The sequence below is a fragment of the Mus caroli genome, chromosome 2 (genome assembly GCF_900094665.2).
Source record: "Mus caroli chromosome 2, CAROLI_EIJ_v1.1, whole genome shotgun sequence".
In the NCBI taxonomy this organism is placed as follows: domain Eukaryota; kingdom Metazoa; phylum Chordata; class Mammalia; order Rodentia; family Muridae; genus Mus; species Mus caroli.
In genome coordinates this window covers 85,184,925-85,200,364 of record NC_034571.1, presented here as the reverse complement: position 1 = coordinate 85,200,364, position 15,440 = coordinate 85,184,925, and the positions used below count along the sequence as shown (strand labels likewise).

Sequence of the window (15,440 nt, the reverse complement as noted above, 5' to 3'; positions counted from 1 at the left end):
TCAGAAGGAAGAGAAGAAAGCACCGAGTAGCCCGGCAGTGGTGGCGCACACCTTTAACCCCAGCGCTTGGGAGGCAGAGGCAGGCAGATTTCTAAGTTTGAGGCCATCCTGGTCTACAGAGTGAGTTCCAGGACAGCCAGGGCTACACAGAGAAACCCTATCTCGAGACACACACACACACAAAAGAAAAGACAAAAAAGAAAAAAGAAAGCACCCAGAAACTCAGAAGCAAGCATAGCTCACTCTGAATACAATGTCCTGGGACAACACTCCAGAGAGACAGATGCACTGTCTATGGCCAGGGAACACCTGATGGAACCTCATTTTGGCTGCGACCCAGGGCAATGCCTTTCCATAACACACGGTTGCTTGCTTGCCCAGAGCCCCGTGAGGAGGACAAGTGCTTGCTTTCAGAAGGCCACACTCTGGAAGCACTCAGCCCCAGTCCAAGTGTGCAGCCTTGGATAATGGGTGGCCAGAGTACCAGCAGGGACAGGCCAGGCCAGCCCCACCACTGCTTCCTGAGCAATGTGGCCAGGGGTGGTCCCAGCTTCTGAGTTCTGAGACCAGAGGCCTGTCTGTCTGTCACGTGCTCAGGTCAAAGTGCTGAAAATTAAAACAAGGTGTTGACGTGAAGTGCTGACATCCCAGTGGGGGCAGAGTAACAGACCTGCAGCTTCTGACACCAGGATCCCCTGGCCACACAGATCTGAGCAGTGCCCATTCCACCATGCAGGTGTTTGTCCAGCACTCAGCCCTGCAGGTCCTTAGGGCCTTCAAATAATTGCTAAGCATCAGTAAATGTCTATATTTGCTAGGCAGGAAGAAAGGGGAGATGCACCTTGTTGCCTGAGGTCTCTGTTCTTTGCATTGCCTTAACATTCTTTGCACATACTTATAACATATACATCTATGTAGATAATGAATATTCATATCTAACATTTGAGGCTGGACAGACAGATGGCTCAGTGGTTAAGAGGGTTTGTTGTTCTTGCAAAGGACCAGCACTTACGTCGGGAAGCTCTCAACACCCTGAAATCTGACTAGGGCATTCAGCCCCCCTCTTCGGGTACCTGCAAACATGCCCACTGCCCCCTACACAAATAATGTTTTAATCTAGCCCTTATGTAAATCTTCTCATGGTTAGGCGTCCTCCTGAGTGAGTGTCTCATGCACCTTCATTCACAGCCCTCACAGAGTCCAGCTCACAATGAGGCTGGCAGCACAGGCCTGGGGTCCCAGAATCCAGAAGGTGGAGGCAGCAGAGGCCAAGAGTTCAGGGCAAGCCTCAGCTACACAGTAAACCTAAGGCTACCCTCATCTACAGGACACTGTCTAAAAATCAAAACACCCAAACCACTAATCTATCTACCACATTTATCTGCTTTATAGATTAAGAAACTGAGGCAAGTCATTTGTGTGGGACCAGATTTTTTTCTTTTTTATATTTACTTTGAGAAAGGATCTTACTGTGTGGCCTTCCCTGGCCTCAAACCCAGAAACCTGCTTGTTTCTATTCACACAGCATGTACATTTATTTTTTTTTTAAAAAAAAGCACTAATTTTTTTCCGTTTATGATTTCCTGAGGAAATTTAAATCGTCCTAATATGAATAATCATTCAGACTCATTAGTTATTTTATTTTTCTTTCTCTGTGTGTGGGTTGGGCTTGTTTTGGTTTGGTTTTAGTTTTGAGATAGGGTTTCTCTATTTTTTAGCTCTGGCTGTCCTGGAACTCAACAGGCAGATTAGGCTAGGCCTCACAAAGATCCTCTTGCATCTGCCTCCCACCTGCTGGCCGGGCGTAAGGTCCTATTTATTTATTTATTTATTTGTTTGTTTTTTTTTTTCAAGACAGGGTTTCTCTGTATAGCCCTGGCTGCTGGCCTCGAACTCAGAAATCCGCCTGCCTCTGCCTTCCGAGTGCTGGGATTAAAGACATGCGACACCACCCCCAGCTTTTTTTTTTTTTTGAATCAAGGTCTCATTATGTAGCCCTGATTGCTCTGGAACCATCATGTAGACCAGGCTGGCCTGGAACTCACAGAGGGCTAGCTGCCTGCATCTGACTCCCGAGCGCTGAGACTGAAGGTGTGTGGCACCAACCTGGCACTCTTCTGTAATTTTATTCATTCCTCACTACACACAGACACAGAGACCTAACACTCTTAACTGCATATACATGGACACTACTGCCAGAGAGAGGAACCCAGTATGTAGACCAGGCTGGCCTCAAACACAGAGACCTACACGTTGTCTGCCTCTTGAGTGCTGGAATTAAAGGCATGTGGTACCTACCATGCCTAATCTTATTTATTTGTGTGTACACACTTGTGCACACATGCACGCACGCACAGAGAGAGAGAGAGAGAGAGAGAGAGAGAGAGAGAGAAGAGAAGAGAAGAGAAGAGAAGAGAAGAGAAGAGAAGAGAAGAGAAGAGAAGAGAAGAGAAGAGAAGAGAAGAGAAGNAGAGAGAGAGAAGAGAAGAGAAGAGAAGAGAAGAGAAGAGAAGAGAAGAGAAGAGAAGAGAAGAGAAGAGAAGAGAAGAGAAGAGAAGAGAAGGGGAGGGGAGGGGAGAGGAGAGAGCACTCAAGTATATGTTTGTGCAGCACGTACATGAGAAGCCCATGGAGATCAAAAGGGGGCATCAGATTTCCTGAAACCATATACAGGTGGCTGTGAGCCATCATTTGAGTACAGAAAACTAAACTCATGTCCTCTGGAAAAGCAGCCAGTGCTCTTAGCTGCTGAACCATCCATCTGTCCTTCCCCACAAGATCACCTTTTCTAAAGTCTGTTTCAAACAATGGATCTTTTCACCCTCTCATCTCTGCTCCAGTCTCTGTCCCCACCCCCACCCCCTTGCTCCTTTAATTCCTTAGATTCTGTTGGTGTCACTTGCAGGCCAGGTGAGAAGAAGGTTTATACTAAGTAGTATTTGTAGCTGGGCCTTGCTAGTGTCCTTGCTGGCCAGGAGCCCTTTGACCTCTAGAATGGCAGGAATGCTGACAGTGTTATTGTGAAATCATTTGCATATTGTGAGGTACTTTGCATAAGATGGCATGGTTTGAATACAGGGAGGAAGATATCTTTAAAGTTCTAGTGTGGCAGCCTTAAACATCTTCCCCCTGTGGCAAAGAATCTGACTAGGCATTCTGTCTCAGAGCTTGCAGAAGGGCTTAGAAGCCCATCCTGGGAGACTTACAGGGTTGGCGAGGAGAGTCAGACAGGAGAATTTGGAAGGCGCTGGAAGTCTAGGAAGCATGAGTGTTATATTAGCCAAGTGTGATGGTGCAGGCCTTTAATCCCAACACTCAGGAAGCAGAAGCAGGTGGATCTCTGTGAATTCAAAGCCAGTCTGGTCTATAAATGGAGTTACAGGACAGCCAGGGCTATACAGAGAAACTCTGACTCAGGGTTGGAGGGTGGAGGGAGGGGTATAAAAGGCTGGGGTTGTAGTTGATAGAGCACTTGCCTGGCACGCACAATGCCCAGGCTGTCAGCACTGAATAAACTGGATGTGGGAGGGCACATCTATCCAGGCGGTCCACAAGTTCCAGGTCATTCTCTGCTACGTAACAAGTTTAGGGGCAGTCTAGCATGAGACCTTATATCAAAAATATATAAATAAACCAAGAGTGGTGGCACACGTATTTAATTCTAGCACTGAGGAGGTAGAAGTAGGCAGATCTCTGTAGATTCAATGTCAGCCACATCTACATAGCAAGTTCCAGAACAGGCAAGGGGTAGGGCTACATAGAACCAATCTCAAAGTAAAACGACAACAACCACCACACACACACACACACACACACTGTGAGGTAGGGCATCAACTGTGAGGTGTGAGTTCGGTCTTCTCTCAGAGCACCCAGAAGGAACAAGGGACCATAGAGAGCCGCAATGGGAGGCAAGGACTAATGAGCCTCTCACTCTGTCACAGCCTGCCCAGGGGAGCACTCATTCGACCTCTGCTGAATGTCTTCCATGTCAGTTACTGGCTGATTCCCAGAGAAGGATGCAAACATGTATCGGACCGCAAAGGAGTGGGGGGTGTTAGGCCACATCCACACCTGAGCTCCAGCTTAGACATGAGGTGGCCATCACACGCCCGCCCTAGGGAGAGGTACATCCAAGTTGAATTCTGCCTCTGCCATATGTGTGACATATGTCTGACCCTAGGCCAACAGTCAGTACCCACCTGAAAGATAAAAATGATTTGGTGAAGTTAACACTGACTACTGAGTACATGGTCAGTAAAGGGCTACCCTAGATCAGAGACCTGCAGCCATTGTTATTGCCACTAACTGCTCCGTCGGTCTAAGAGTTCAGGTTCAGCTTTGTCAGGGTAAAGAGAACACCAAGTCCTTTGTTGTATCCTGGCTTGGAATTCCAGGGCACAGGCTCTAGAAACGTGTCCTGGACTTCAAAGGGTTACGGTCCTGGAGACGGTGGCCTGAGGTTCCAAGTGAAAAACCAAAGCATAAAAATAATTCGATGAGTAAGAATAAAATTCCCTCTTCTGAGGTACCCAGGGCCAGGCCCCTCCTTGCGGCAGGCACTTCCCCTTTCCCTAGCTCATGGAGGAGCCAGGCCCGCTGACTCAGAGGAGAGCCATAGCCCTGCTCACGTCCCGGGACGAAGCGGTTTGGAAGCCGTGCGCGCCCCCGTGTGGCCACTGCTGGGACTGCATCCTCAGAAGGAAGCCACACTGAAGCCCCGCCGCCCTGTTGATCCCGGTTCCCGCGTGGGTGCCGCCCTCACCCTAGCTTTGGCTAAACGCGATACCCACGAGGGTACCCACTTCCGTCCTACCCTCCCCGCAGCCCCAGAATCCGCCCCGAGCGGAAGTGCGCTGACCGCGCGGGTCCCCCATGGTAAGAGGCGGAAGCGCCTTCCGCGCCGCCGCTCCGTCTAGCCCCCCGGAGCCGCGCGCGTCGGGTTCCGGACTGTCCCGTGTGACGTGGCTGCACGCCGGGGGTGGCTCCGGGCTGGGGGCCTAGTGGTGGGGCCGGGCGAGGCAGAGCCGGGGCGGGGCGCGACACTGCAGCTGGATGGCCGGGCCCGCCCGGAGCGCTGCATCTGCTGCCGCTGCCACCTCTGCCACTGCGCGGTGAGTGATCGCTGGACCCTCAGGCCCGCGTCCGGGGCGGGATGGACCGTGTCAGTTCCCAAACCTGTCGCGACTCGTCCTCCGTTTAGGAGTTGAACTTGCCTGCTCTTTGGCTCTTTACCTCTGACGTCCCACGCTCTGCCCCTCAGCCCTCCCTGCTGCCCCGCTTCTTGTCTTCTCCTTCCACCAGACATTCTAGCTCATTTTATTGACTTTCCTTTCTCTTGCTTTCTTCTTTCTCTCCATATCCCATACTTCTCTGCTGAACCTGTGGTCCCCCACTTGCCTCTGCATGACCCGCTAAGGACTTGGCCTGGCGAGGGCCTGCCTTGGTCCCAGTGAAGCTTTGCTCGTTTGTTTGTGATGGTGTTGGCAGTGGCGGCCGCGAGGGGTTGGGGAGGGCTGGGGCAGGGGTCACTAATTATGGCCTGAAGATTCCAGACATAGGCTTGTAGCCCACCAATCAGAGACCGATGATTTCGCTCTTAACATCCATTGGCAGATGAGGAAACTGAGGCAGTTTCAAGGTCACAGCCAGTAGAAGACGGGGGCAGATCACATTTAAACTTTCCAGATTGAACTTCTGGCTTGGTTGACTCACATCCCCATCCGACTGCGATCAGTCTGCAGAGCACATTCCTTCTGCGAGTGCTTCAGACCTCCCCTGGCATTCAGAGGACTTGCATTCATTCCCTCCTCGATGCCAGCAGCTACCTGCATTGTCAAGTTCACCTCATATACATCGCTGTTAGGGAGCTCTGTTACCTCATCCATTCCCTGATGAGGACACTGAGGCTCAGGCTCAGAAGGGACTACAGGATTGCCCACAGTCAGTTAACAATCTAGAGCACCAAATTAATTAGCCATAAGTTACCACAGCCTCTGGCTCTGGCATCTGTGAGGCATCTCTTCTCTTCAGCCCCACCTCTTGTCTCTTGGTGCCCAAGAATAAGATCATTTAAGAGGAAGAGGTTTGGACTATGACTCAGTTTCCCCACCTGTGTTTCTTTGTATCACACCATCAAGCTAAACAGTGCTGGCTTTAGACCCTGGGGTGTCTTTACCGGCACATTCTGGCAGCCAAGCCTCTCCTGGCAGCTAGAGGCACCCAACAGGGATGGTCCCTCCTCCGGTGGCTGAAGGAGCCCAGCCAGTGCCTCACCCAGTCATTAAGGAAAGTTTAGCCTCAGGCGGACACATTGACACATAGGCTGGAGCCAGCTCAGAAGGAAAATATGTGTGGTTCTTGGGAGAAGTGTAGGTGGGCAGAGGGTGCTCTGTGCACCCACCCTGGGGATTGTTTCCTCTGCAGAGTGAGCAGAAGGGGGATGCCATGGCCGGTTGAGAGGCGCGCTGTGCTTCCTAAGTGGGGTATGTGGTCCAGGGAGGCAGCTCACGTGAGCAGTCTTTGTGTTTTCTAGCTCCCGGCATGCCTGGATGTCCCTGCCCTGGCTGTGGTATGGCAGGCCAAAGGCTCCTCTTCCTCACTGTCCTTGCCCTGGAGCTCCTGGAAAGGGCTGGAGGTTCCCAGCCAGCCCTCCGGAGCCTGGGGGCTGCAGCTGCCTGTCGCCTGGATAATAAAGAAAGCGAGTCCTGGGGGGCTTTGCTGAGTGGGGAGCGACTGGACACCTGGATCTGCTCCCTCTTGGGCTCTCTCATGGTTGGGCTCAGTGGGGTATTCCCCTTGCTGGTCATTCCCCTGGAGATGGGGACCCTGTTACAGTCAGAAGGTGAGTGGCCCTTCAGCAGCTGAGGATCAGAGGGGAGGGAACCTGCTGCCAGCTCTGGGGAAATGCCAGGTCTCATGTACCAGGTACACCAGACATAGTATGCCTAGCATGGAGTCCAGTGTCACCTTGGTCCTGTGCACATAGGGTATACATATTCATTTGTTCACTCATGCATGCATCTGTTTATTATTTCAATCAACAAACATTCCCCAGGCTCTTTATGAAGAATGGCTGGCAATATGGCTGCCATACTACCTGGGCTCAAATCCTGGCTCTGCCACCCACCAACTATGTAGAACATGGCAAGTTACTTAACCTCACTCTGCCTCAGTCTGTCAGACTTTAAAATCGGGATAATAAGGCCGGGTGGTGGTGGTGCACGCCTTTAATCCTAGCACTTGGGAGGCAGAGGCAGGCAGATTTCTGAGTTCAAGGCCAGCCTGGTCTACAAAGTGAGTTCCAGGACAGCCAGGACTATACAGAGAAACCCTGTCTCAAAAAACAAAAAGCAAACAAACAAAAAAATAGGGATAATAAGGCCGAGCATGTCATTTAGTAGTAGAATGCTTGCTGGGGTGGGGTGGGGGTTGGAGAGATGGCTCAGTGGTTAAGAGCACTGACTGCTCTTCTGAAGGTCCTGAGTTCAAATCCCAGCAACCACATGGTGGCTCACAACCATCTGTAATGGGATCCGATGCCCTCTTCTGGTGTGTCTGAAGATAGCTACAGTGTACTTATGTATAATAATAAATAAATCTTTAAAAAGAAATGAACTTTAGAATGCTTACCTAACACATTCAAGGCCTGGGTTCAAGTCCCAACACCCCCCCCAAATGAACATACTAACTTCATAGATCATAGATGAAGCACTTGGAGGACTGCCTGGCACAAAGAAGGGGCAGGTGTTTAAAGGCTCCTGGTGGACCCTGGGTGCAGAGGTGAGCAAGTGCTGCAGCCCCCCCACCCCTCGCCCGCGCCCAGTTTTGGTTGGTGGTGTAAGGGCTAGGGATGTAGTGTAGTGGTACTGTGTCCAGCAGCTCAGTGCCCACACTGCATACTACACTGGATGTGGTAGCACACACTTGAGTGAAGACAGAAGAGTCAGAAGCTCAAGGTCATCTTCAAGTACACAGCCAGGCAGAGGCCAGCCTCTGCTATACCGTTTCTCAAACAAATAAAAAGGAAGGCCGGAGCTGGAGAGGCGGCTCAGCTGTTGAGAGCACAGATGCAGGTGTGATTGCCAGCACTCGTGTCAGGCAGCTCACAACTGCCTACCTACAGCTCCAGCTCTGGCCGTAGCAGGCACCTGCACTCATAGAATACATACAGTCAAAAATAGGAAGAAGTCGTAGAAAAGGCACGACTGGTTAAAATGGCTCAATGGGTAAAGGTGCTTACCCTGCAAGCCTGGCGAACTGAGTGCGTTCCTCAAAGCCTTGTAAAGGTGGAGGGAGAGAACACTCCATAAAGTCCTCTGACCTCCACAGGTGCACCCATGTATCCATACTCACACACATTATAAACAATAGTAAAATAAATGAAGAAATAGAAGGAAAGACTCTTAGCCTTTTTCCAGTTGCCAGGCTCAGGACCATTCAGTAATGCAGATGGTGCCTGGATGCTGGTGCCTCCCAGTTGTGAACAGAGCCTCCCTGGACCTGTCATGTCCATGCAGCAGGTGTGTCTCTCAGACAGTCCAGGTTGTGGACAGCTCTGTGGTGGAATGGTTACTTGATGTGTGTGAGGCCTGGGCAGCTCTGTGCAGGATGCATTCCCATTTTACAAGTGCTCTCTGGCCAGCCTGGAAACAGCAGAGTCCCAGTGGGGTGGTGTCCCTCTAGGCCTCGGCTGCTCTATCATCTGATGAGAATAATATGGCTTCCATATATTCCATACTGCACTTCCAAATCTGGATGTACAAGCTAGTAAAAGTCCCAAGGTCCGGCCAGTTTTCTAAGGATGGCACTAGCTGAGGAGAGAAATTCCCATTTAATCAACATTTGCTCTATGCGTGGTGGTTTAATTCTGCCAAGATCCAATTTATACATGGGTAAACTAAGTCTCAGAAGTTTTTATTTTGTGGTTGCCATCAGATGGATTAGAGATCCAGAACTTGCCAGGGTCCAAGCCTGTCTCTTAACTAATAATGATCCCACAGTCCACGGGAGATCTTCCTGAGAACAGCCGCCCAAACCTAGCCTTTGGAAGCTTGCAGTCTAGAAAGCCAGTGAGATGGGTGAGCTTAGTAGCAGAGGCTCAGCACTGCCTCATATCTCTGCTTTGCAGCTGGAGCCTGGCGACTGAGGCAGCTGCTCAGCTTTGCCTTAGGTGGACTCTTGGGCAACGTGTTTCTGCACCTGCTGCCGGAGGCGTGGGCCTACACCTGTAACATCACCCCCGGTGAGTGAGAGCATGAGGCAGGATTAGAAGTGCAGAGCTGGTGCCTCTCCCTAGGGTTAACCTAGGCCCTGCTGGCTCCACAGGGTCTGGGAGGGGGATGTGGGAAGAGAGATTCAGAAGAGCTTGTTTAAGAGGGAAGGTCTAATCCTGATGCCCTGGCCTCTTTGGGAGGTCTAGGCCCCAGCTGCTTGTTCAGTAGCTAGTTCCCCTGGCAACCCCTCAATGCCCTGGACTAGCTCTGATCTAGGCCCTATTCCAAATGGCTCCCTTCTAGCCACTGGCTTGGCATGGCCTGTTAGTGCTCCCCCTGCAGGTGGTGAAGGGCAGAGTCTGCAGCGACAGCAACAACTGGGGCTGTGGGTCATCGCTGGCTTCCTGACCTTCCTGGCGTTGGAGAAGATGTTCCTCAACAGCAAGGAGGACCCCAGCCAGGTGAGCCGTTGTTTTTTTGTTTTTTTTTGTTTTTTTTTCCTAAAGTAGAACCCAAGGCCTGGAGAAGCCCAGGGTCTAAGTTAAGTCTAAGATATCTCCCGACTCTCTTTCCTTACTCTTAGAGAAACATTAGCCTCTGAAGTAGTTTGACTATATAGATCAGTGGTTCTCAATTGGGGTCAAAGACCCTTTCATAGCAGTTGCCTAAGATCAGCTGCATATTGGATATTTACATTACAATAACATAGCATAACAGTAGCAAAAATTACAGCCATGAAGTAGCAACAAAATAAATTTATGTTTGGGGGTCAGTACAACATGAGAAACCGGATGAAGGGATTGCAGCATAAGAAAGGCTGAGAACCGCTGTTGTAGATGGGTAGTAACAGCAGTGTGGGCTTGAGGTCTGACTCTGAGGAACCCAGCCTGATGGATCAGCAAAGTCTAGCCAGATCAAAGAGGTATTCATCGTCTCTTATCCTCACTCTCTCTTTCTGCCTGCCTGTCTGAGTAGGGGGGGCATCTAATGTCTCCTCTCTCTCCTTCTTCTGGCTGTAGGCCCCCAGCAAAGACCCCACTGCTGCCGCGCTCAATGGAGGCCACTGTCTGGCCCAGCCGGCTGCAGAGCCCGGCCTGAGAGCCGTGGTCCGGAACCTCAAAGTGAGTGGCCCATGCGGGCCCCCCTCCTGCAGCTGCAGAGCTGAATGGCTGACTCAGCTCTGCCTCCCTGGCTCAGCCTGCCTTTCTCTCCCCTCATCCAGGTCAGTGGCTATCTCAACCTGCTTGCCAACACCATAGACAACTTCACTCATGGGCTGGCTGTGGCTGCCAGCTTCCTTGTGAGCAAAAAGGTAAGGAGTGGGACAAGTAGACCTCTGGTATTTCTGGTGGGATGTCTACCGTTCAGATCAATCTCCGAAACAGTCTCTGCTTCTTGCTTTTATTAACAGTACCTTTGTGAAGCCTAGTCCCTATTCCTTTCCTGGATGCTGCCTTAGTCTCTAAACTGTCTCCCTTCACCTTTATTGTCCTCAAAGAGTTCTTTTTGTTTGCATGTTTGTGCCGGTGCCGTGTGTGTGTGTGTGTGTGTGTGTGTGTGTGTGTGTGGTGTGTGTGTGTGTGTGTGTGTGTGTGTGTGTGTGTGTGTGTGTGTATGTGTCTGCGCGCGCTTTTGGAGGCTTTTTGGAGGATCCTCAGCTGGATTTGGATCCCCTGGAGCCGGAGCTACAGGCAGTTGTGAGCCACCAAGTGTGGGTGCTGGGAACTGAACTTGGGTCCTCTGGAACAGCACTAAGAACTCTGAACCTCTGATCCCGCTACCTCCACTGCACCCTTGGTTCCAAGCTACTGTTGTTGCCAGCACTCCCCTTTTAGATGCCTCTATCAAGCTCCTATACTTGGCCTTGCCCACCAGTAGATGCTTCTCCCTTCACCTCCCACTGCCTTCTGTGCTCTGGTCCCAGCATTTTGTTTACCCCTAACACTGGCCATTCACTGTGCCCTCTGCCCGGAATGTTCTTCCTCCCACTCTCGGAGCAGCTGACTCCTCATCCCTCTGGCCTCCGTTTAAATGCACTTCAGGAGGTATCTGCTGCTCGCATCCTCCAGCTGGGCACCCATCCATACTCTGTCACAGCACTGCTCTATATGGAACCGTGGAGGTGTTTGTGTTTTGTAATCCTGACTTTACCAAACATGTCCAACCTGCAGCTTGGGGTCGCACATGTCCCGGTGTGCTATGAATGCAGCCCAGCACATCTGTAGATGACATCATATTACCTTATTAAGTCTGAGAGGCAAGCTTTAGTCACTGCTGTCTTTCCTATGGCTACAGTATCCTCCCCAAACTTGCAGACTAAAAGCAGAATACATGTTTCTGAGGGGCTGGGTATGGGGAAGCCTAGTAACCCGGTAAAGGCACCAGAGACTCAGACTCAAATCTCTGCAGATTGGGCTTCTAACCACCATGGCCATCCTCCTGCATGAGATCCCCCATGAGGTAAGTGCCCACATCGTGGTCTTAGAATCAGGGACCCCAAGGTTCCCATCTCAACACGGGTGTGCGACCTGTTCAGGGATTTGGGGTGGGCCTTGCCCACTGAAGTGGTCTAGGGGAGGAGGGGGGCTCGGCTTCATTAGATACTGGCCCAGGGGTAGGGGAGACAGGAGGGTGGGTGTTCCTGTGATCTGGTTCTAGGTTGAACATCTGACCCTTTCCTCAGGTGGGTGACTTTGCTATCCTGCTCCGGGCTGGCTTTGACCGATGGACGGCAGCCAAGCTACAGTTTTCTACAGCCCTGGGAGGCCTTCTGGGGGCCTGCTTTGCCATCTGTACACAATCCCCCAAAGGAGTAGGTACGAGAGTGGTGGACAGTGGTGTTCAAGAGGTACACCAGCCAAAAGGCTCCTTTGCCCTGCTGCTATTGGGGTAGTGTCTGCCTGCTGTCCCTGGTAGGAGGGTGGGGATACCTACAGTGCCCTGAGCTCACTCCCAGCTGCCCCTCCCCTACAGAGGAGACAGTGGTCTGGATCCTGCCCTTCACCTCGGGAGGCTTTCTCTATATCGCCTTGGTGAATGTGTTACCCGACCTCTTGGAAGAAGACGACCCGTGGTGAGCAACCTACTAGGATGATTGTTGGGCCCAGGAGGAGCCGCTGCCTCTGCCATCCTGGCCTAAGTCTCTCTCTCCTCTCCCAACAGGCATTCCCTGCAACAGGTGCTGCTGCTCTGCTCCGGTGTCGTGGTGATGGTGCTGCTTTCATTGTTTGTTGAATAACCACTGCTCACAGCCCACTCTGCACAGCGAGTAATGAGACTCCAGTCTGTTCTGTGACCATGTGTGAGAGGCAGAGGGTGAATGCTAGAGCCAGCCTCTCACTGCACAGAGGGTGTGTGGTGTGCACACGCAGCCAGAGTGGGAGAGAGACCGACACTGTGACCCCTGGGTGCAGAGCCCAGAGCCCAACGTAGCACCTGCCAGGACACCCCACTGTCACCTAGCAGCAAGGAATGACAGCACCGGTGCCAGCACAGGCCTCACTTCTCACTGACAAAGAAACCAGCCCAAGGAGCCCAGGGCTACAGCCCAAAGAGAGGGCCATAGCCCAAAGTTGTTCCTCCTTGGGGCTCTAGCCCAAGAGAGAAAAAAAGAAAAATCAAACCCTCTGCTTACACATCTAGGCCCCAAGCACTGTAGAGGCAGAGGGAACACAGCTTTTCCCTGCTGTCCATTTTCCTTACCCTTCCTACTTACCCCCCTCTACAGCCAAAGAAATGGGAGGTGGGTGCTGTGTAGTCCCAGCTCCCACTCAGCACTGATGTCCTACCCCTCCCCAACGCTGAGCAGGCAGCTGCTCCAAGACCTCTCTCTAGGGGCAGCCAGCCTGGCGAGCATGTTTCCCCAACAAATATTCCCTGGCCACACAGGCAGCTCTCACCACCTCCAGCTGCCAAACAGCAGCCTGCAAGTCAGCAAGTAGTCCAGGCTAGCCGTCTCCCAGCACAGCTCCCCGGGATGCTCCTGCCAGCACAGGGTCCAGCAGGCACGCATGCCCCAGGCAGAGACAGTGAGCCTTGCTGCCCTCTCCAGCTCAGGGGCCCTTGTCCTTTGGGTTAAGAGTAAGATGGGGGTGGTGAGGGCTCCACATTGTCAGTGCTCAGGAATGTGAACTGGAAGAATGCTGAAGCCATAATCCCCAACTATTTCCCTTGGCCGACACCCAGGTACTCAGCTGGCCCAATCTACAGCCAGACTCCAGCCCTGCTGCTCAACTGTGGATGTTAGAGATGTGGCCACTGAAGAGTCTGAATGACCACAGCAGTTATGCTGTGGCTCATCTTTATCTGTAAATACTTGTTCTGTAGATATAAATAAATATTACTTAGACCGGCTGCCTCTTCCACATACTAGGGCTGTCAAACAGCTCTTCCTAAGTGCTCTTGACAGGTCTGTTACACTTGCTGTGCATCTCAAATGGTTTCCTATTTTCCTGCCATGTTTCATTGTTGGCTTTTTATCCCAGTAATGCTTGAGCACCAATTTGAGCCTTCCTCACCATCGGTGATCTTATGGATGTAAAAAGCCAAGATATTTATTTCCCTGTTCCTCTTAACAGTTCTCACCTGGGGACTTAGAGCCACAAAGTCATCTCCTTTTACTTCAGTGAGATTGTACTTCATTTAAGAAAGCTAGGTGTGGTGTCACACTGTAATTTCAGCAACCAGGAATGGAGGCAGCAGAGGAATCTGGAGTTAAAAGGCCAGCCTTGGCTACTTAAGACCCTGTCTCACTTGAGCCTCCCCACACCACCCATTTCCCTAACATGAGCTGGAGAAGAGGGTCTTCACCAAGCTCCCTTCCTCTGACTGCACCATTATCCTCACACAGCAGGGGGCACTGCATCTCCATCGTAGCTGTAGGAGAATCCTCCACTTTTCCCAACCAATAAACAGCCTTCAGCAACCCACTGGTTGGGACAAACCATCTGTGTGGTGCACAGATGAGCCCAGAGTAAGTAGGTGGGAAACAGAATCTGCCATGCCCAACTGGGAATACTCAGCTGCCAGTGTCCCATCTGCACAACAGTCAAGAGGGAGATCTTCCACCTAAGCTGACAGACCAAGGACCTCAGGCCTGAAAGGTCCAAGCCCAGCTGTCTTTCCTGTCAGCGGGTGCTCAATGAGGGCTGCCGCTACCTGCCTGCTGCATGAGCCCTGAGGGAGGCTGATGAGCACAGGCCACCACTGTACTCAGCCTTGAAGGGATGGAGAAGAGGATCCTGTGATGCTGTGAGGAAGAAGGGAAGGTGAGGGTGGTGCCTACACTCGTTTCATGGCCAAGAGTAAATCCCATCTGATTAGGAAGACAGGACACCTACATGTAGGCCAGAGAACAAAAAAATCACACTTTAGCTGCTGAGCGCCTGGAGCAAGATGTAGCCACACCATAATCGACAGGCAGCAGCACATGGGTAGGGTAAAGCTAGAGTGAGCAAGGTGGCCTGCAGAGGTATGCCTGTAGCTTGCAGCAGTCATGTCCGTTCGGGAAGGGGGAGAGGAAGAAGAAAGGAAGGAGCAGTGCTTTTTTTTTTTTTTTTTGCCTCTTTTTGGCAATAAAGTGGAAATTTTTTGAGGATTAACAACTTTGAAAGGCCTTTCAAAGGTTGCCAAAGCCACTGGTAAAACAGCTGGCTGGAAAGCTGAATGATGGGCCAGACAAGGTAGCACACAGCTTTAATCCCAGCACTCTTGAAACTTATCTCAGGGGCCACAAGCCTGAGTTCAAGGCCAACCTTGTCTACATAAAGTTCCAGGCTAGCAAGACTACCCGTAAGACCTTGTCCAAAAAAAAAAAAAAAAAAGACTGATGGGTTTGAATCCCTGCTGTGCCCTCATAACAGTGCACTTTCAATTGCACCTGTAAAATGAGGACACCCAGGCCAGGGAGATGGATCTATCGATAGACACACTCACAACATAACATAACCGGAGTTCCCAGGATCCAGGTAAATACACGGACTCTCCAGTCGCTATCCTGATAAAAGTTATGCATTGAGACCTACTTAGGGGCTGGGGAATGTATCTTATAGTTGGCAGAGTCCGTACCTAACAAACACTAAATCCTAGGTTCCATTCCAGTGCCACATAAAACTGGGGATGGTGGGACATGCCTGTGACCTCAGCACGTGGGGCAGCAAGAATAGGGCTGGAAGACCACAGCAGACTGAAGGCTGGGGGCTTCATACGGAGCAGGGCAGACGGCAGAAC

At 51.4% G+C, this 15,440-nt stretch overlaps 1 protein-coding gene across 4 annotated transcripts; it reads left to right on the top strand.

Moving 5' to 3' along the window:
• The first annotated feature begins 4,875 nt into the window (after positions 1–4,875).
• Slc39a13 (solute carrier family 39 member 13) lies at positions 4,876–13,565 on the top strand. 4 transcript variants are annotated; one of them, XM_021181438.1, is made up of 10 exons: positions 4,876–5,111; positions 6,533–6,841; positions 9,128–9,241; positions 9,555–9,673; positions 10,232–10,333; positions 10,435–10,524; positions 11,622–11,672; positions 11,896–12,028; positions 12,186–12,285; positions 12,375–13,565. In XM_021181438.1, exons 2-10 carry the CDS (start codon positions 6,541–6,543, stop codon positions 12,448–12,450), a joined length of 1,086 nt encoding a protein of 361 aa, XP_021037097.1. In that variant the 5' UTR covers positions 4,876–5,111; positions 6,533–6,540; the 3' UTR covers positions 12,451–13,565. The 4 variants fall into 4 exon arrangements, with proteins under 4 accessions (XP_021037097.1, XP_021037078.1, XP_021037107.1 ...); XM_021181419.1 differs by having other exon boundaries at positions 9,516–9,673; XM_021181448.1 differs by lacking the exon at positions 10,232–10,333 and having other exon boundaries at positions 9,516–9,673.
• Positions 13,566–15,440: the final 1,875 nt, after the last annotated feature.